The 20772-nt window shown below is 41.3% G+C and overlaps 2 protein-coding genes across 4 annotated transcripts in view; both read right to left on the bottom strand.

Moving 5' to 3' along the window:
* The window catches only part of melt (ventricular zone expressed PH domain-containing protein melted), a 46428-nt gene extending 35359 nt beyond the window's left edge, over positions 1 to 11069 (bottom strand). For 2 of the 3 annotated variants that reach the window (XM_084599449.1, XM_084599451.1), the window contains exons 1-5: positions 10870 to 11069; positions 6388 to 6645; positions 3399 to 3543; positions 1158 to 1332; positions 46 to 209 (exon numbers count right to left, since the gene is read on the bottom strand). In XM_084599449.1, the coding sequence (XP_084455575.1) occupies positions 46 to 209; positions 1158 to 1332; positions 3399 to 3543; positions 6388 to 6596 (693 nt within the window). In that variant the 5' untranslated portion in view covers positions 6597 to 6645; positions 10870 to 11069. Of the gene's footprint in view, positions 1 to 45; positions 210 to 1157; positions 1333 to 3398; positions 3544 to 6387; positions 6646 to 10278; positions 10824 to 10869 lie in introns of those variants that run through there. The other variant, XM_084599450.1, reaches the window with a different exon arrangement.
* Positions 11070 to 13221: 2152 nt separating this feature from the next.
* The window catches only part of LOC146197548 (uncharacterized), a 73157-nt gene continuing 65606 nt past the window's right edge, over positions 13222 to 20772 (bottom strand). Inside the window, exons 14-16 of the mRNA XM_084597197.1 lie at positions 20175 to 20268; positions 15910 to 16014; positions 13222 to 14227 (exon numbers count right to left, since the gene is read on the bottom strand). Of these exons, the coding sequence (XP_084453323.1) occupies positions 14072 to 14227; positions 15910 to 16014; positions 20175 to 20268 (355 nt within the window). The 3' untranslated portion in view covers positions 13222 to 14071. The remainder of the gene's footprint in view (positions 14228 to 15909; positions 16015 to 20174; positions 20269 to 20772) is intronic.

The following is a 20772-nucleotide window of genomic DNA, read 5'->3' as shown; positions in this document are numbered from 1 at the left end:
CCGAATGTGAAGCCAAGACAGAGCAGCAGTCACGAAGTGACTCACGGAAGGCTTGTGCTTGGCCACCAGCTCGAAAAGGGCAAGCAGGTTTAGCTTGTCGGAGCTCTCGCACAGGGGCAGCAATGAAATCAGTGCCATAAGGTGGTCGTGGATGGGCTCCTTCTTCACAACGTAGATGGAGGGCAGCACCCGGGCCAGGGCATAGTTGCCTGTGCCATATGACAGAACATTTTTGGGTGGACATGCTTGTTGCAGCTCCTCCTCATTATTATGCAGCAAGGCTGTAGTGTAGTCATGCTGTTGCAGCAGTGCATGTTATTCCGTTGGCAACTCCTTTTTGTGCATGATGTTCATTTTTCAGTGTTCCCAAGTTTCTAAGTACTTGAAGAATATCTGAAGTTTCGTAAGAGCCCTATGCAGTCAAGATAAGCATTCAAAGACAAAACAAGGACATATGTTGCTTATGAAAGAATAAAGAAAGCTTTGATTGCCAAGTTTAAGTTACTCGAACAAAAAATCAAGAAAAATATTAGAGATATCCCACCAAAAAATAGAAATATAAAAATCTAGAATATACCTTTTATGTGTTACAATGTTATGGGAAGGAAATTTATATGCTCAAACCAAATGGAACAGCACCATTCTTCGGAGCACAGCTCGAATGAAGCAAGAATGCAACACCCATCAGTAAAGCTGTGTCACTCACTCAAAGCCAAACTTCATTACTAATTCAGTTAATATAACTTCCAATTGTAAATTTTTTAAAATATAAGGATATGAATTAAGAAAAAAAAATAAAATAAAGAAATAGGTTTCCAAAAGAGTGCTGCTTTTATGGGAGTTATAAGGAGTTAAAAAAAAAAAAAAGGTAAGTTTAAACAAAAGCAACTATTTGCTGTGAACACAAGCAAAACAAAACCATAAAAATCAGTTCCTTTGTAGAGAGCAATGCTCCTACATAGCAAGCCAGACCATGCTCTTTTTTTTTTTTTTTTAAGTTCTGTTTTGATGCCATAATTTTTTTCACAACACACATTCCCTCTCTCTTTTGAACCAGTGTTCCGAACTACACCACTAACACTAGTGTTTGTCTGCATGACCACAAGTATTGCGTGCAGCAATGACCAAACGGAAAAAATACAGGAAACAGCACATACCACTGATAACGCTGTCCACAATGGGCTGCACGTGTGGAGAAAGCAGATCAGCATTGTTGACAGCAGCCAAGGAAAGATAGCGCGAGAGGTTGTGACTCAATTCTTTGTTGCCTCGGTGGAGGAACTTTATTGCCACAGGCAGTGCCAGCTTCATCACTGGCTTTTTGTTGTGATTCTGAAAGAATAGTTTGCAGGCACTCAAATATTTGACTGATGTGCACTCTTTACTTAGCTCCTTTTTTTTTTACCACAGGGAAGAGGCAATTTCGTGGTACGGTGTTATAATTTATAATTTCACAAATTCACCCGCAAGTTTAAGAACCGTATTATTGCAGCATGTCACAGTACAGCAATAAAGGCTATTTTTTAGTGGCATAAAGACAAAACGAGGACATATGTTGCTTATGAAAGAATAAAGAAAGCTTTGATTGCCAAGTTTAAGTTACTCGAACAAAAAATCAAGAAAAATATTAGAGATATCCCACCAAAAAATAGAAATATAAAAATCTAGAATATACCTTTTATGTGTTACAATGTTATGGGAAGGAAATTTATATGTTTAGCATTAAGGGACCAGAAGAGAGCAAAGTGGATTGGGCAGCGAACGTGAGTTACAGATTTTGTGGACGAAATTAAAAAAAAAATGGCCATGAGTAGGGCATGTAAAAGTTAAAATAACCAATGATCATTAAGGGTAATGGAGTGGATTGCATTCGAAGAGAAGGCAAAGTGTAGTAAGAGGTGGCACTGTTGTGTCTTTCTCCCAACTTGGTCCTCGTTTTTGTAGCTAACTGCTTCATGAGGCAGAAAATTTGGTAGGATGATGAGTTAGGAAGCTAGCTGGAGATAAGGGTAGCCAAAACATGGTACAGGACCAGGTTAACTGGAGAGATACAGAAGAGGCCTTTGCCCTGCAGTGGATGTAGTCAGGCTGACGATTTGCTACTATGTCAGCAATTCTTCAAGCTAAACTTTCTGACAGGTAAAAACATCAATTGCATAAGCAGTAACCACACTTACACTAGCAGGGTATTTGCTAATGACTGCACTAATTACAGCAATGTAGCTGACCCTGATGACACTAATGCTTTGCAGTCAGACCTTGACAAGAGCATTAAGTGGCAAAAACAATGACAAAAAGAGAGGCGTTCCCAAAACAAAAGCTAAAACATTTATGTTGACTACAGTCACTGTGCCCTCCTTTTACTTTATTGGTAACATGGTCACTGAGAAAGTTCTAGGATTGTATTCTACTTTTCTGAGTATGGGTGCTCAACCCCCCTTTTTATATTCAGTTATTTTCTCAGTTTTTCGTGCATGTTTTGCTTCAGCAATTTTTATTATTCAGTGTACTATGTATTACGATAATTTCATACTTTTTTTAGAATGCTATAGAATAAACATGAGCAGAGAAAATATGAAGATACGATTTGACTTTAAGAAAACAAGTAATTATTCCTCAAAATATGCTTGCAAAGGTTCAACACTTATCTCAAATACCTCCTTTTGCCCTGGTTTATTGTATTCTTTTACCAGTGTTCACACTCACCTGCATGCATGGAAAACAAAATTTTTTTGATCAATGTATCCATTCCCCAATCTGTTCCTTTTGAACACTATATGCCCACATTAAAAATTATGTTCACAGGCGGTTTCTATTATTTCATTTCTATTGACGGCGCGTATAATACCAAAAACTGCTCAGACCAGCTGCAGGAGGCTATGTGGGATGCAATAACTAGATAAATGGAAAGAAAGACAAGAGTTTTTCAACGGTATACCTCTAAATTTTATTTCTAATCAAGAAGGGCATTTAGAGGAGGGTGAAAAATAGAAACCTATGCTCTAGCTACATCTTCCCTTTTGAAAAAATTGTAAGGGTATGGACACACAACTGTTTTTAAGCTTTCCGATTTGCTTTCTCTTAACTTTAGAGGGAGAATCATCCTTGCTTTTTGGAAATAAAATGCACAACTACAAGTCATGGAAATTACTATGGCCTGTAGAAATGAGGAGGAGTAAATATTTACACCTATTCAAAGGTGCCTAAGCTTTGCATGCTCTACTGGCTGCAACAGTACAGTGTGAGTGCAACAACTTCTAAGCAGGCAAGAAGAATAGTACTCAACAGGATTAACAAGGCACAGTTATTAGCACTCTGCACATAAAAAATACATAAAATGAAGCATGATATAATGCCATGTCTTCTGTACGTGGACCACGAGAGTGACAAGCACATACCAGAAAGATGCAGCTGACAATGTCAGAGGCAATCTTGGCATGTGGTGGGTCTTCATCCTTTGATGAAGGTCGCAAGTCATGGTTCAAGCAGGACTCCAATAATGCCACCAGTGCATGAGCGTGCTGCTCTATGGTGCCCGTGTCTCTGCACAGAAAGAAATGCAAAAGCAATGTAGGTAAGTGGAAAGCATAAGCAAAGCTTGAATGAAGCCTCAGACTTACAGCACTGAAGAAATATGGGAAAGACAGTAGTGCCCCACCATTGCTACTGTGCTCCGTTCAGATGCTGGATGCCAAAAACACTATGCATTTACTCTAGTTTTGTGTCTCGATATATAACAAGGAATTGGGATTCTGTTTTTATGTTTTAAAAATTTAGCAGACCTTTTTGCAGTGTTTATTACTGAACGAAGTTTTCATTTTTTTTTTTTTTTTTTTTTTAGCGATATTATGTATGGATTTCTTTTTTGGTGATATAATGTAGCATTCCTGTGTAGTCAAATGTCACTTGAAGTAGATTTTGGTCACTTTTTGCACCAGAGCAGATTCACCAGTAATTAAAACATATGCACACAGCTTTGTTTGTAAAAAAAAAAATGAGATTGCTGTTAAAAAGAACGGTGGAAGTGGTGGGAATGTCAAACACAAACGTGGGTTGAAGGTTAATTTTTTTTTAAATTCTAGAGGGCACTTTAGACCACTAAAGTGCGATGAGGTGAGAGCCATTATAGCGTGGTGGATCGTAGCCCTCCACAACAGCACATCTATCTCCCTCTCTTCTTTCACTCCCACCTTCCTCCCTTCCTTTACAGTGTGGTACATGTGTTTGCAGAGAATTGTGACAGACACTGTGCCTTTTCTATCCTGTAAATCAATTTCAAATGCCGCTAATGCCTGCTGTACTAACGCCTCCTAGACATCTGGGACTGGTTCTGTTCGCTGTGTGGTGCGGCGTTTGAGGAAGCGGTAAAGAAAGGCACCGCACAGAGGCCTGCATTGGACATCCAGCGGGGTCAGCTTCGCATATGCATGAATAACCTGGTGACGTCATTACCTGTCGTGATGGTACATTGCACGCCCCTTGTTGAACACAACCAGCATTTCATTGAACACATTGAAGTCCACCAAAAGTATGAAAGTTCACCTTCATTGTTTATAGGAATGGAAAGGCGCAGTATCTGTCACTCGCAAAATCCCTCTATCATCCTCACGGTAGACAAGGGGAATTATGAAGAGTGTTTCACGATCCGGGGCGTGGCACAGTTGGTAAAGCACTGGGCTAGGGATACAAGGGATGTAGGCTTGATCCCCAGTGGGGAAAAGGTTTATCAATTTATCTTTAACTTTCGCTCTCTAAAGTGCGACACCTCTGCTGACAACCTTCTGTCGACAATGATGAGGCATTAAAGGCTTTCGCCTTAAAACTTGGCTGTCATGGTATTGTTGGGCTATTCCCCTAGCAGGAAAGTCCCTTAAAATGCACAGCTGTCCATTAAATTCAATGCCTGAACATTATCTCACTATTCTCCTGGCTTTCAAAATTAAAGAGCAGATTTCCATCTCTTCTGGTTCAACCAAGACTGCGATAAAGATTACCAAATACAGAATCTATTTACATCCATGTGCAATTCAAGTGAACAACTTCTCAGTTAAGATGCAGCCTGTTGATATGGCCCAATGTCTATTCTCTTGTGTTATCTACCAGCTTCAGGCCTTTTTATAATTTTATTTACTGCCACAGGGCACAAAGGAAGTTATTAAAGGGGTAAAGGGGGGTACTATTTAGAGAGATGGTTGCGGGAGAATGAGGTGTTCCTTTTAAAGGTAGCTCGTTTCTTCACAGCCAGCATCTTTCGTCTGATGCTAGCCATTTGTCCAGCACCCCTGCGGCATGTAGTGAACACGACACGTGGTTTGCAAGCACACACTAACTGCCTTGCCACTTGAAATGCAGCTTAGGTTAACTAGAAATTCACACTTTCTGAACATTTAGGAAGTCAAAATACAGATAAAAGAGTGAAAGTGCTAGGTGAACAGAGTCAAACAGAAAATACTATTCGAAGTTTCAACTATTTGCACACCTCTGCTATTTTGTTTGGCAGCAATATTTTACTGTAGGTTCCATGATCATAACACTGAACAGTGCAACCAAATTAAATTGCTATGCACCTTTAAAGGAGCATAGACGCCAAATTTTTGTGACATTTTTCTTGTTGTTAATGATGCGCAAGACATCCCTGTATATGGATTACCAAGTGGTTTTCGTCTACGAGCGGTAAATAATTTATAACAAAATTTTCTTTTATTACCAGTTTGTTTCAGTTTCAGCAGTCGAGATGGCTGTGACGTCACAGTCTCGTTATTGAGGCAGATGGCTTTAGTGTTGTGATGAATTCAAACGACAAAGGAACATTTATATCATAGTTGTTTTTTTTTATTCCATCACGTGACATAGACTTGAATTTGACGTCACAGACATTGCTCAATTGTTGAAGTCGAAACTGAAAAAGGTGAAAAAGAAATTGGTCATAAATTATTCAGCGATCGTAAGCCAATATCATGCGGTGATCTGTGTGCAGTGATGTCTAATGCATCGCAACACAGGATAAAACATCAACTCAGAAATTAGGTGTCTATACTCCTTTAAACATGACACAACACAAAGGAATTAGAGTGGTCATGTTACATGTTTCCCAACCCTGCTTATAGCACAGCCAATCAATCAACTAATGTGCCATACAATCGTTTTGTAAAGTTCAAGTCTCTTCTACTTCTTTGTTTTTTTGTTGGATTGGGGCCAGAACAAGAGTTATGGCAGCTTTACATAACTTATTTTTCTTACACTCCAATGCAGCATGCATAGACTGCACATAGTATCTTCATATTTCTAGACAACTGTGAATGCACACAAGGCACAAGGCTCTGTTGTACTAGAGTTATAGAAACTTTCACGGCTTTTCCAGTGGTGAATTGCAACTTCCTGACTCACCGGATGGCCGATGTGACCCTGGTGATGCATATCTCGACGACACTCTGGATGTTGTCGCTGTGAAGAAAGTCTGAGCCGCTGGCTATATCACGAATCTTGGATAGCACTTCAGAAAGATCCCCAACAATCTTTTGGTCCTCCACTGAGAAGAGGTCACCTGCCCTTGACAGGTCCCGGTTTTCCAGAACTTGTGCCAGCAGTTCGTGCATCCTGGCACATTGCTCGGGATTGGCGCTTACACCTTTATACCTCTGCTTACTGCGGGATAAGACAATCGCTGTTACCAATCACAAATTTAAAGGAGCGCGCAGCATGAGAGCAATAAATCCTCATTTCCACAAGCACAGCTATAAAACAACACGGACAATTTTTCAAACAAATAACGCATTTCTCAGCTAAGAGCATCAATGCTCAAGAATTCCTTTGCTGTTTGTCGGCCCCTTCACCAGTGAGAGATTGTTATTTTCATGGCATCAAAGAGTCCAGTTTCACTGCGCCAGACTCTTAGTAGGGTACCCTCATCCGAAGATGCTTTGCTTCTAATATATTGTTCATTAATTAAAATTGTTTCTCTGAATCGGAAAGCTGAGTAGGAGAGATCAAAAAGCTTCAGCAAAAGAAAAAAAAAATGGCCAGTTCAAATTTATTATACAGTTCCTATATGTGGCCGCAAGCAATTATTTCTTAGCACAATCTGAATAGAAAAAGTAAGCTATTTATATCAAAGCTAAGTTTGTAGAATGCAACCCACAATAAATATTAACATTTTAGTGCTGAAGTATTAGCACCTGCATTTTGTGAAAAGCAGCACTAGGCCCATTGCTCTTTTACTGGCCTGGCTTTTCCTTCAGTCATCACTGCTGTAGCTAGAATGTAGCTTCGTATAATTCTGCCTGAAATAAAAATTGGCCTTTCCCAATTCTTTTAGCAGCTGTGCCTCATAGGGCTGGCTTTGTTAGTTTTGATTTTTGGAAAATTTGGTAAACATTTTAGTGTTTACTTCATTGTGCAAATTTTGAAGTTACTAACAGTTTACTTAATAGTAACTAACGTGCAAATGTCAGCGCTTGCAGCTGTGGCTTAAAAGAAATCGCTATTTTCATTAAAAAGTAACACAAGTTTAATGAGACACCCTAAAAAAATTAAACGCAAGTGAAAGTTTACTTCTAAGAACTAGGTTGATGTGTTATCGTTGAGTTTTTGCACTGCGTTGCACAATAGGCTGGGCAGGGGAATGGAGCACCATGTGGTCTGTATGCTTTAGAAATACTGCTCAGTTGTGATCATAGACAGAACATACCATTTTTCTATGATGCTTGTACATGGTTTCGTGTCTGTGCCCTACATGCAGCTGATGAACCTCTTTGACCAACAAACTGCTCTAAGTGGGTGATGATTATGAACAAACAGTGCTTAGCTAGCAGGTGGTGAGGAGGCAGTGTTCCCGATCTGCAGGTGTGTATAAGTTAGCTGATCAATGACTTGTATCACACAACTATGCTGCTTGTCAGGCAATACCACCATCACATCATGCCCCTGATCTCTCTACTTCATTTTCAATTTCGGCTGATTGTACCTTGTACTGGCCAGCTGGATATGCTTTACATGTCAGCAATATTGACTTTTATCGGTTAAAGCCAAGCGTAGAAAACTGAATTAAACATTTCATCGGTGTCTTCTGGTTTATGCCAAAGTGTCTATTGCCAACTTATATTAAGCTCCTCTAAACCCTTTGTTTCACCTTCTGTAACCTGTCAGCCACCTTAAAGATTGCAGTGCATTTTCAACTGATTTTTGCTCTTATACCTACGATGTATTCAAAAAGCAAAAGCACATATTACCTCACTCTTAAAAAAATAAAAATTAGTCAACATCATATGCATACATGAAAACCTTCATCTTTAATGCAAAACTCAATCTTTTTCCTCAGTTTTTTAACCCCAAGCACATCTGACAGGCACTGGGTTAAATGTGATTTCTACTCCAAAAGCCATCTTCCCAAAAATGCACTTTGGCAATGAGGGTGCCATAGAGCAACCTGCAGATAATTTAGACCTGGTCACCTCAGTCAGTTGACTGTTACACTTTTTCTGACTTTTGGCATTCACAAGGTAGCTTGACATCAGGATAATCTGTCATTTTTCGTATGGAAACAAGTCCTCCTTAACCTTGCGATCAACCACTACGCAGAATTTTGCATTCTAAATGGCAGTTTTTATGTTTTGTTTTTTTGTATTTTTGAAATATTTTTGAGCAGCAGTAGCTTGGATGTGAAACTGCTGCAGATGTAAACGGCACTGACTGGAATAAAATTATTTGTAGTAAATAAAAGGTGAGAATAATGCAATTTGATAAACATGTCCTGGGTGCACCTTAGTGTTGATTTCTTCTGTGAAAATAATTTCGTTTAGTTTGGTTTACAGAGTTTAATGTCGAAAAGTGACTCGGGCTACGGAGGACGCTGTAGCGGTTGGCTCCACAAATTGCGGCCATATCGGGTTCTTTAATGTATACTGTCATCGCACAATACACAGGCGCCTTGCTTTTCTCCTCCATAGAAAAGCAGCCACCGCAGCCGGGATTTGGTCCTGCATCCTTGGGTTCAGCAGTCGAGTGCTTCAACTACTGAGCCACTGTGACAGACCCACTATACCAATAACTAAAGTACTTTAGTACTATAGCAAAATGAGCAGTCATGGTTAGTTCTCTTGATCCTGATGGGTAAAGATAGCTTGGAAAGAAACCGTATTGTAAAGCAGTTTCATGAAGAATCATATATGTGCAGTGTCTTCAAGTTGAAAAGTCAATTCTGGAATGGTGCGAGGGGCAAAACAGCAAACATTTCATCACAAATTGCCTTCAGTCTTTGAAGGCAAAATGCCATAGGCAAATGCTACATCATTTGCGAGATTTCTCCATTTGGCAAGAAAGCAGTAAAAAGTGATGGCCACACGAATTTGTTGCATGACTGACAGCAACACAAACTGTAACAATAAAAATATTCGAAATTTTGCTGCTATTTTGTCATGCTAACCAACTGATGACAGATGATGTAAAGACATGTTCAGAATGCTACCGCTGGGCTTATAATTTAATCTGGTAGATAGCTTCATGTCTAGGTTAAAAAAAAAAAAAAAAAAAAAAAAAAAAACCTTTAAGAGTGGGCAACCTTTTGTCACAAAGGGATTGTGTTTGATGGTCCTGAATAGGGGTGAAGCTTCACTGCAGTATAGCTGCACCTGACTGCAATCTGTTCACCTAGCAAGCAGAGTGTTCATATATGAATACAAGCGCAATCATCATATGGGCTAGTTTCGCATGCACAAAATGCATACACCGATTTTTCTGTGTGGATCGCGAAAGTCGGCCTTTTTTTGTGGACGTCACGATTTGGAATCGACTGGCGGGTAGATTTTCAAATTGCATTTCCTCGCCAGTGCTTGCGTCTTTGCTGCCAGATAAATGTCAATATGACCATAATTCAGACAACCATTCTTTAACCCAGTATACAGATGACCGCATTATGTAAAGATCACATCACAAATTTGTTGACAGGTACGTCTGTGACAGTTTTTGTGATGGGACAATGATGTGATGTTGCGCATTCTAAAACCACAAGAACACTGCATGGAGATGCGCAGTGTACGCCCGCATGTTTTTCTTTTCTTTTTTTTTTTTTTTTTTTTTTTTACGCAGTCATAACTGCTGCGATGACATAAAAAGGAAACAGAATATGTTCAGTGAACGACATTTGAATCGGTCATCACACCCAAATGCCGCGTTAGCGAAGTAATATTGTACGTGTGAACATTCAATTTAAAATGGAAGTTTTACGATTAATTTACGAGCCAGCGAACAAACTGAAGTGACCACGAAAGTCTACAAACTTACTCAAATGTGTGTCGATTCGCAACTCAAGTGGTTTCAGTACACGTCGTACACCATCCGTGCTTGAATAAATGCTTCTTGGCTGCATGAGTTTTGACAGAAACGCGACTGCCATCGATTACCCAGACAGCAAAGCAAAACTGTTTCTGCAGGAGAGAACAGCTAGAAGCCTCGGCAACAAAATAAATTCCGACCGTTCATACAAGTTTCACTACTGGAAGCGTGTCCTGAATAAATATAAAAACAGAATGAGGCTACAATAAACGAATAACGCATGATCAGCAGACATGCCACGGACGGTACATTTATGCATGACGATTAATCTCCAAGAGAAAGTGAAGCGGTATCGGTACACTATCGGGTACCGCTGCTACCTACGGAGCGAATGTACCGAGGTCACCGCTCGCCGATGCTACGGGAGGACCGCTAAAGCGACGTGACTAGTTTTGACAACAAGAAGGTACTGATCAGTAGTGTCTCTTCGTGATATGAAAACCGCGACGCGTGAAAACTTTCGAACGCTTTGCAGCTCCCCTCCGAGACGCCTTCTTTCTGGTGGATAGAGAACCTGCGCGTGCAGACGTCATGACTTACTCCGAGAACGTCGACGAAACAGTCTTTCGAGAAACCGAAGTTATCGAAGCGCTCGTTGCGCAGGAGCAGAAAGTCGAGAGAAGAAGCTTAAAGCGGAACCGAGGCACTCCCACGCCCGATCTAAGCCGGGCTCAAGCGCACAATTTGATTGCAAACTTTTCAAAACCACTGAAAGGCACTTGTGGCACGTTTGTTTTCGTTTTGTTTTAGCTTGCGATAAGGGCCTCCGCAGTTTCGTATGCAAAAACTCAATGAGGCACAATTCCACTCCCTGAAAAAAAGAATAATTTTCGCGTGGAGATGCCTGACACATGGCTCATAATAGAGTCTTTGTATCTGCATTATTTTATAAAACAAATTGTCGACACCTATAACGTAGTGGCATCCTGCGTCTTAAAATCGAAACACGCACACCATGTATGCACAGAGTAAATATGCTCTAATCGCTGCACAAAACTGCACCTTATTTTCAACGTCACCATACACAAGACATTTGTGACGCCCAGACTTCCCTCTAGAAGGAAACCTGCATCCTAATCCTGTGGTCCGAACTAAGTGGTCGCAAAAATATGCATGTGCCTTCGCATAAGCAACACTTTCTAGCAGCTCCTGGGGCATTCAAATGCCCCATTGTAAACTCATTACCTGTACACTCATGCAAAACTTTTCTTTATCGAAATATAAGAAGGGAACTCACTGTTAATGTGTACTATGTGAAGATTTTTACTCAGCACACTTCCATAAGTTATCAGCAGTCGCTGTAAAATCTCGACTCCACAAAATACGGCCTACTGTTGCCACCAAGTGACCTTTTCCGGACATTCTATGATAGGCACTAACTTTGCTCTCAATTTTACAAATATACTATTTCCACCTCTACTCTACCATCGATAATATCCGCACTATAAACCAGGTGATAGAAAAGTGCTCAGAATATAACCAGCCCCTATACATAGCATTCATTGACTACAAGAAAGCATTTGACTCGGTCGAAACTTTATCGGTCACAGGCATTGCGGGATCAGGGTGTAGGTGAGCCATATGTGAAAGTACTGGAGATATAGTGGCTGCATAAATAAAGTTATAAAATTCCAATAAGAAAGGTGTTAGGCAAGGAGACGTGATCTCCTCAGTGCTATTTACAGCTTCCTTAGAGAGTGTATTCAAAGGCATGGAATGGGAGCAGTCAGGAATCAGGGTCGATGGAGAATATCTCTTTAATCTGCGATTCGCTGACGACATTGCCTTGTTAACTCAGGTGACCAACTGCAGCTAATGATAAATGATCTAGACAGGAGAAGCAGAAAGGTAGGCCTGAAGATTAATATGCAGAAGACTAAGGTAATGCTGGACAGCCTGGGAAAGGAACAGTAGTTTAAAATGGGTAGCGACGCGTTGGAAGTGGTAGGCAAATATGTCTACTTAGGACAGGTAGTGACCGCAGATCCGGACCGCGAAAGGGAAATAACTGGAAAAATAAGATTGGGGAAGAGCGCATTTGGAAGCTACTCAACATTACGACTAGCAGCTTACCGGTATCACTCAAGAGGAAAGTGTATAACAGTTGCATCCTACCGATACTGACCTATGGGGCTGAAACATGGAGGTTAACGAAAAGGGTTCTACTTAAGTTGAGGACAACGCAGGGGGCCATGTAAAATGGTAGGTGCAACATTAAGAGAAAGGAAGCATGCAGAGTGGGCCAGATAAGTAACTCAAGTTACTGATATTCTAGTCAAAATTACGAAGAAATGGGCATAGGCAGGACATAGTTCGAAGAGAGGATAACCGATGGTCTCTAAGAGTAACCAATTGGATTCCAAGGGAAGGTAAGCATAGCAGGGGGCGGAAGATAATTAGATGGGTGGATGAGATTAAGAAATTTGCAGGTGTCAAGTGGATGTAGCTAGCACAGGACCGGGTTAATTGGAGGAAAATGGGAGAGGCCTTCACCCTGCAGTGGGTATAGTCCAGCTGATGATGACTTTCACATTAACCCCAAGTCGGTATTGATATAGTCATTCTGAGCAATTTCACTACAAACTAAGCATTTATGATATGTTGCATGTCCATAACTGCCCATTCAACGATTTCTGACAAAAATGAATACTAGCAGAAAATTGAGCAGACAGAAACCAAAGTTTTACTTCAGGGCATGACACGGTGGTTCCAAGAACTATACTTTTACAATGTTATTCATAAGAGTAGAACACATAAGGCCATTCGTCACAACTTCCCCCTTGGATCTTTCATTACCAAGCACAACAAATACCAAAATAAAACATACCTGACGAGTTGAGAAATGTATTAGAACTATGTATGTATGTAGAATTATCCAGCATTCACATGATCACAACGAAATAGGATGAACACTTTATTGAACATAATAAAACAAATGCTTTTGTACCTTATACAGGTGTGAACAGAAAAAATAATGACAGGCTAAACACCTCAACAGAGATAACAAACACCTACCTGACCACTTTCTTTACACTAATGCAGTCTAAGCCAAAACTGCTGCTGCACTACACTGATTCATGTTTGATAATTTACAAGGGGATAGATGTACATGCTTGTAAAAGATACAAACTAAAAAAAAAAAAAAAAAGTCAGCTCGCCAACTGGTTCAACGATATTCACCCAGCTGCATAGTTCCACCCGATGACAGTGAAGACAGAAGCAAAGAAAAGAGCTACAAAGATAATGGGAGTTTTCACCAATGGCAACCTCTGCCATCAACAGAAGGCTCAAAAACTGACTTTCTTAGTACCTGAGCTTCACACACACAAAAAAGAAAGAATGCAATTTCAGCCATTTAGCATACACAAAAACATGTACATAGTACATGCAGTCTTTCTACATTTTTCACGGTACAAAAAGATTTCTCAGCAAAGAATGTGATGAAAAAAAAAAACAAATCTAACATTCTGAGAACTTGGCATTATTAGGTTTTCCCTGTAAAATGCCAAAAGGGAAGTGTATAACAAGACTTCAACATGAACAAGACCTCAACATGAATGATTTGCAGGCATGAGAGCAACAAAAATATCACATTTCTGCGAACAATAACAAAAAGAAGGTCAAGAAGCAACCTCCGACCTGCGGGGCTGCACAATTACACTATAAGTCCCCCCCCGTTTAAGCTCTATAACATCAACATAGCACAGTCCAAGTCCAGGCAGCAGCATGTGGTCCTGGTTTTTCAGGAGGTGTAGTCATGATCCTGGATGGGACGGATAACTCTGATGCGGGTCACGTGGTACTGCTTCGAGCTGCTGCTGGACGTGCAACTCTGCTGGCTCAGGTTAGTCGTGCTGCCCTGGGACAGCGTCCCCTGCGACTGTGCTCCAGGCAGCTCCTAAAGAGACAGTTCAGCAGATGACAGTCAACTCTATTTCAGCATGTGGTTACAAAACCAAACTTCAGGAGAGTGCCAGCACCAAAGCCTCCACCAGTGAGGTATGTTGCAAGTGGAGAGACATCCCAGTAGTTTTACCCAATTGTCCTTTTTAGGGAAATTTACTGATTCCCTTTTTGTGGTTCTGCTGACATTGGTTGAATTCCAATGGCAGATCATAAGCGCTTGGCCGAATCACAAACGGAGCATATCGCTCCGGCGTCGATCCCTTCCCCCATATTTGCCAATGGAATGCGTTTGCTTCTGAGGGTGCATGCTCTCTGGTGGACGTAAGCCAATCAGCATGCACACTGGTTCTCGTGGCTCCGCCCTCTGCAATGACCACCATCACCTTTGCTCTGTTGCGAGCACATTTTTGCAGCTGTTGGCAAAACAAGCGTATCTAATGGCGTGAATTTTTATGTTTCTGATAAATCATAATCAAATCTCTCATCGAAGCTAACATATGTCTTGGAAGTGGCAGAGGTGCCGTTTGAAAAAGCTGCCGACGCCGAGCGCAGCGTGACGGCATCTTAGGCGAAGGGAGCAAAAGTTTTCCTACCTGCAGCAATTCAGGGGCTCGCACGCTATAATACAAATAACGTAAAGAATGCTTAGAAACATTGTTCTTGTGTCTGTTGAGATGCGGAATCATTTACAAGATCCGAATGGGAAAAAATATGCTTCGAATGACGACATTGTCGTGGCTGGCTGCAGGGTTTTGTCGTCTTACTGCAGCCGAAGTGTGCAGGAACCACGTTGAGAATCATGCATACAGCTCACGTGACGTGCTTTATAAGGTTAACATAAAAGCTACAATGTCGCTGTGAAATTTGACTCCTTGGAGATCGGCAAGCAGGTGCAGCTTTCATGCCATGCACAGCTGCTCGGACCACCGTGCAGTGGCGAGGAAGCGAGAATGTGCTGGTCGTGGCATGCGCGCTTCTGGCCAACCCCCCCCCCCCCCCCCCCCCCCCCCGATTTCGGTGAAGCAAATATTGTTGCTCCACGGAGCGATTCGGTATCCACACCTGATCCCAATCTGCCATTGGAAGACAGCTCTCGCTCCCATTCTTCCATTGGAATTCAACAATAATTGTTTGGCATAAAAGGCATATTTATCCCGCGAAGTGAAGGAAAGTGTTAAGAAGTCTTTCTCATGTAGTTTTCTTTTTCTACATCATTTTATTAATATTAGACCGGACCAAAGGGCTATTTTCCAAGAAATTCACCCGTAATAAGCCAAGTACAAGGCCAGGCAAAAGCTTGATGTTATGCTATATTTGACTGCATTTATTTGGGGACTTTTACTCCAAGGACATTTTTACTGAAACCCGCGAAGCTATCCAAGTCCGACTAATGGGTGCCAACCAGGACTGCACTCCTACAAGGGTAAAATTAACAGGGTTTTAGTGTGTAAGGCTGCAACACTCCCTGAAACAAAGCTTACACAAGTAAATTACAAGTTTAACTTGTAGCACATGATAATCTGCGATATGACTGTGGAGATCAAGTTTTATGACAGTAATTTAACATGGGCATGCAAGGTATTTCCTTATTTGCTGACCACACAGGTGGAAGCATGGCCAATGCACATAGCAGTATCTAAAAATACAAACTAACACTGTTGTCTGCCCACTCACCTGGCTTGGAAACAGCTCCTCGTCCTCGTCATCATAGTTGAGGCTGCGCATTGCACTGATCAGAGTAGTCTCCTGATGCTCCTTGAGCCGCAGTCGCTTCAATGTCTTGTGAAAGCAAAAAGAATAATTACGGTTCATGACGGAATTATGAAGTCACTCTAAAAGAGTTTGTTACCAACAGGAGAAATTTTTGTTATATGTAGCTAAGTTTACTAATTAACACAACAACCCACAATTTATTAATGCCAGCTGGCATCGTCTTGCAAGCAATTTCGGTCATGCACTTGATACAACGAGAAACAAGTTCACAAGAACCATTTTTTTATGTTAGCACCATCTTAACGTTTCTTGCTAATATAGTCAAATTTATCAAGCTTGCGATGTGCTTTAAAAAAACTCGAATTCCCTTGTTCTAACAAACAGGGTGTCTAGCAAACCACTATTTTCAAAATCTTTGACTTTTTCAGGTTTTCCCTGATTATTTGAGTTCAACTTCCCTGACGAGTGAAAAGGCTAAAAAAATGTAGCTGCAGATGATAATGAGCATAGACGAATAATTCACAATGAAAAACTATTTATTAAACATATTCTGCAATTTACAATAGTGAAAAGGTTGTCATTAGAGTTAACGGCCGTTAAGAATGTAAAGAGTTTACTGAAGAATGAAAAGCGCATTGATGCCAGCCTCAGGGCACGCGAGCCGCCCACCCCTCAAAAAGCTGAGCCAATCCAATCCAACATGGCTGCGCGGCGCGCGCGCGCTTGGCAGCACTGGCCGCTGCCGGAGCAGTTGTTTCCAAATTTTGTCGCATACTACTCTCACGCAGCGCTTCTGCATACCTGGTGAGACAGCAATAATAAAATATATATACGAATAACATACTTGATGTGCACCAGCTTAAAATGAATATGAGCTGCAGAATAATGTTGTGCCATTTTCCCTGACCTGGCAAAATTTTTTATGGTTTCCCTGACATTTCACAGATTTTTCCCAGTGCATAAAATTTCCCTGACAATTCCGTTTTCCCGGTTGCTAGAAACCCTGAACAAAGCTCGACCCTATTGGACCTGTTCCAAGTTCTTTTTTCCTCAACCCTGAAGAAGTACCTTTAGCCCTCTCGCTGACTGACATGATGCAGCCCATCCCAAAAACACAAATTACTATGTGCTAACTCTGAAAAGCGAATGGTTAATTCCAGAAAGGTGATAGCAGCGAAACATACTCATGTACTCTCCAAACTCTTACACAAGCAATTCACTTGGCCACGACACTAAGTTTCTACTATACACGTCTTGGCAGTCCTCAAAAAATTTAGCTGCTAACAAAGTGCCGGTTCAGAAAGCTCTATGTGTCGGCATATTTCACTTTGGGACGACCACTCAGAGATGAAATGCTATTGACAAAATCAGGACATTTTACCTGATGGGAAAATAAACTACAATATGATTCTTGCATTTCAGTTCCTTTTTGTTTGATTACACTGTGACACACACCAAACAGCTTTAGGGCATTATATGAAGAGAACCTCAAAGCTGGAATCGACCACAACAAAGAGGCAGCTCTGACTTAAGACATCTCAAACCTGGACCAAAAATATGTTGAAAAAAATTTACGGGATTGCTTTTACGGCTGCTTAAGAGCTGAAAATGCAAAAGCATTTCCATTTTCAGCTCGTCTACTGCTACCTACTGCAAGAGGCTGCTGTGCTGTGGCGTTTTGTGGCAACCTTGCTAGGTGGCGTAACATGTCTAATAGAAGATTCATTGTCTTTGTTCTGTTTTGAAATCTCCATGCACAGATTTCGAAATGCTTTCGTCAGCAATAGGCCCCGCATCTATCACCCTTTTCAGTGGACATCTGAACCGCACTGTAAAAGAAAAGAGGAAGGTGGGAGTGAAAGAAAAAAGAGGTGCCATAATGAAGGTCCACGGAAGAATTTTGACAACATAGTGGTTTTTAACATGCACTGACATCGCACAGCACACATATGCCTTAGCGTTTTTTTCATCCATCGAAACACGGCCGCCATGGTCAGGTTTGACCCCGAAAACTCTGGTTCAGTAGACTTGATGTCTTAACCATTGAGCCACCGCGAAGCGCATACTCGGAAGTTCCAAGTGCAAATTGGAACACGCAATAAAATGCCTTGTGCTGCCTCTCAAGATTTTGAATGTCATATTTTATGGCCAGGAATGTCTAACAAGAGCAGAACGTTGTCGATACGCTCCCCATTCAAACGATTCCCCAATCAAAATAGCGGGCAGTAAAAAATTGCCCAAAAAGTTAAACTATTTTTCTCACAATTATTACATTCTCCGATTACACAATTTCTCGGTTATTAAGTCAAAAATTTCGACAAATTGCAGCCGTATATTACGTCTGGCGATCAATCGGACAAGTGCGGATTACGAGGCCAGACCTGGGGGAGCAACATGAAAAACGATTAACAGCAGTGCCCACCCATTGCGATCTCTTTCCTGCTGTGCCTACGTGCAAAGGGGTGAAGCATCAAAGAAAGCCAATAAACAACACTAGGCGCCCATTCGTTCTTGTGGAGACACGACTTCATGAGGAGAAATGCAGTGCTCCTTTTTGCAGTGTTTTAAGGACACTGCAGTAAACCATTTGAGAACTACAACTATGCGCTTGCATATGAGCAGGCTAGGTCTGGTGAATGCAGCATGAAGAGCAAAAACGTGGTGATTGTCAGTAATCGCGATGGCTTTTGCATATTGCAATGCTTTTCGGGGGTGAAGCATCCAAGAACAACAAAGGAAGCCATTCCGGCTAGACACTACTGTCAATGCAACGGATTTGCTGCTAAATTTCTTCCACATTTAGGACAACGCATATGCAGACTGAACTGCGCTCACTCGCAACTGAATTGTTTATTCCCGAATAAACCATTCATTCGCGAGTGAACTATAAAAAAGGAGCTGTTCACACTTGATGTCAAGAAATGCAAATTTACTCTTCTATGCAGCGAAAGCGTCAATACTAAATGCCCCTGTACCTCATTTAACAGTTAAAATTTTTAAAATTAGAATTAGACAATTCGAACCATACATTTTCCTGGATAATGCTGTTCTTTTTTTTTTCTCACATTTTTCAAAAACATATAAATGAGGCTTTACTGTTTTAAAGTATCCTCACAAACAGTGAATCACGTTTTAATGAACACAGTTCCAAAGATTGAATTCGTGATCGAAATGGTTGCCTCTTTAAATAGATGAAAAGCAAAAGGGCTCGTGTACGTCGCAAAGCAACACAGGCTATGAGGGACGCCGCAATGAAGGAATGCAATCATTCTAACCACCTGAGGTTCTTCAACGTGCACAGACTCCACACAGTAAGCGGGTAAAATGCTTTCTGCTTCAATCAAAATGTGGCCGCTGCAGCAAGGATCAAACCTGGGTACCCCAGCTGAGCAGCGATTCTCTAAATCATTGTGGAAAAGTAATGTGTAAGTAAATATATAAATAAATAAACTTTAACTTTTCCTCAGCACACAGCATGCTTCTATTTCATCTCTGTCATTGCCTTCACGCCCCAAGAGTACCTCATGATACCACAGCGAATTCAAGGCAAAGGCCACACGTCAGCCCTCTAGGTAGCCAAGCCCTACCCCGCGCCCACAGATTTAAGCCCGAACTTGGCCCTAGCCTGGACCAGGCGTAGCGAAATAGCTCATGTCCTGGCTGCCCTGAGCCCACGCAGTTCTCTAGTTTCCCTTGTGCTCCGTTTCACGATTTGGTTACATGCAAGCAGTAGAATAAACTCCTTTTTCTAGATTGTACCATAGGCCGCCAGCAATATGGGTTGCCAACTGCGAATTGCTTCAATAGGTTGTCAACTGAAAGCTCAGATGGTTCTAACAGTAGGTGCTTTCCCACAATAGCATTAGTTTTGGCCAGCTAAGGTGTAATATTGATCTATTTGTCCCTTTTGGAGCAAGATGGCAAAGAAAAATGGAAATGTATCAAAATGGTGCAAATGGTGCATCTGGAGCACCATTGACTAGCTTTTAATTCACCTTTGTATTCCCTCGCACCTTCACCCCGTGTAAGGTAGCAAACTGGCACCTTCACTTAGTTAACCTTCTTGCCTTTGTATCTCCTATCTCTCTACCTTAATTTCATTCTTGTACAAGTTCACAAACAGAGGGAAAAAAAATGCATATGACCTATAAATGAATAGCATGATATATAGGGTTTAATGTCTTGAAGCGACTCAGGCTGAGCCATCAATAATGTGGTAGTTTTACCTTGAAGGGAATCTGCTTCAGGCTGTTGAGGTCCCGAATTCCCTTTTCCACCAGAAGAGGAAAGCAGCACTGAAGGCCAATACTCTCCAACCAGCTGCAAGGAAGAACAGAGAATGCAGTGGCACTTATTTCACCTTCATGCTGCAGCGGTCTGACAAAATGCTGGTGAAAATACGAATGAAAATAGGGCAAGAAGGCAACAAGTCAACTTGACAGCAAAGGGCAGATTGGGAGCACAGCTCATCCATAGTAGCAACAATAAAAAACAAAGTATGTCAGTCTCTCTCCAAATGCCTGTCTACTCTATTTTCCATGTGCTTGGCAGTCATATAGTAGAAAAAAAAAAGAAGACTGTAAAACCCGCTTATACAGTAAAATATTAATTCGACCCCGCTATTTTGGAAATTCGGATAATTCTGAACTAGAAGCACGGTCCCGGCCGACCCCTATGCAAAGCTACGAGGTTGGACATTCGTTAATTTAAACAGGGGCGGGCCAAGCTCCAGTTAATTTGGACGGGCAATCACTTTGAAGTATGATTTGTACAGCTAGCAATCGCCAAAATAGGCCTCCCCAACCCTTAAATGAACAGCACAGT

Source organism: Amblyomma maculatum, chromosome 3 (assembly GCF_055883805.1).
Source record: "Amblyomma maculatum isolate TAMU_Amacu chromosome 3, ASM5588380v1, whole genome shotgun sequence".
Taxonomy (NCBI): Eukaryota; Metazoa; Arthropoda; class Arachnida; order Ixodida; family Ixodidae; genus Amblyomma; species Amblyomma maculatum.
This window is presented reverse-complemented; position numbering and strand designations above follow the sequence as displayed.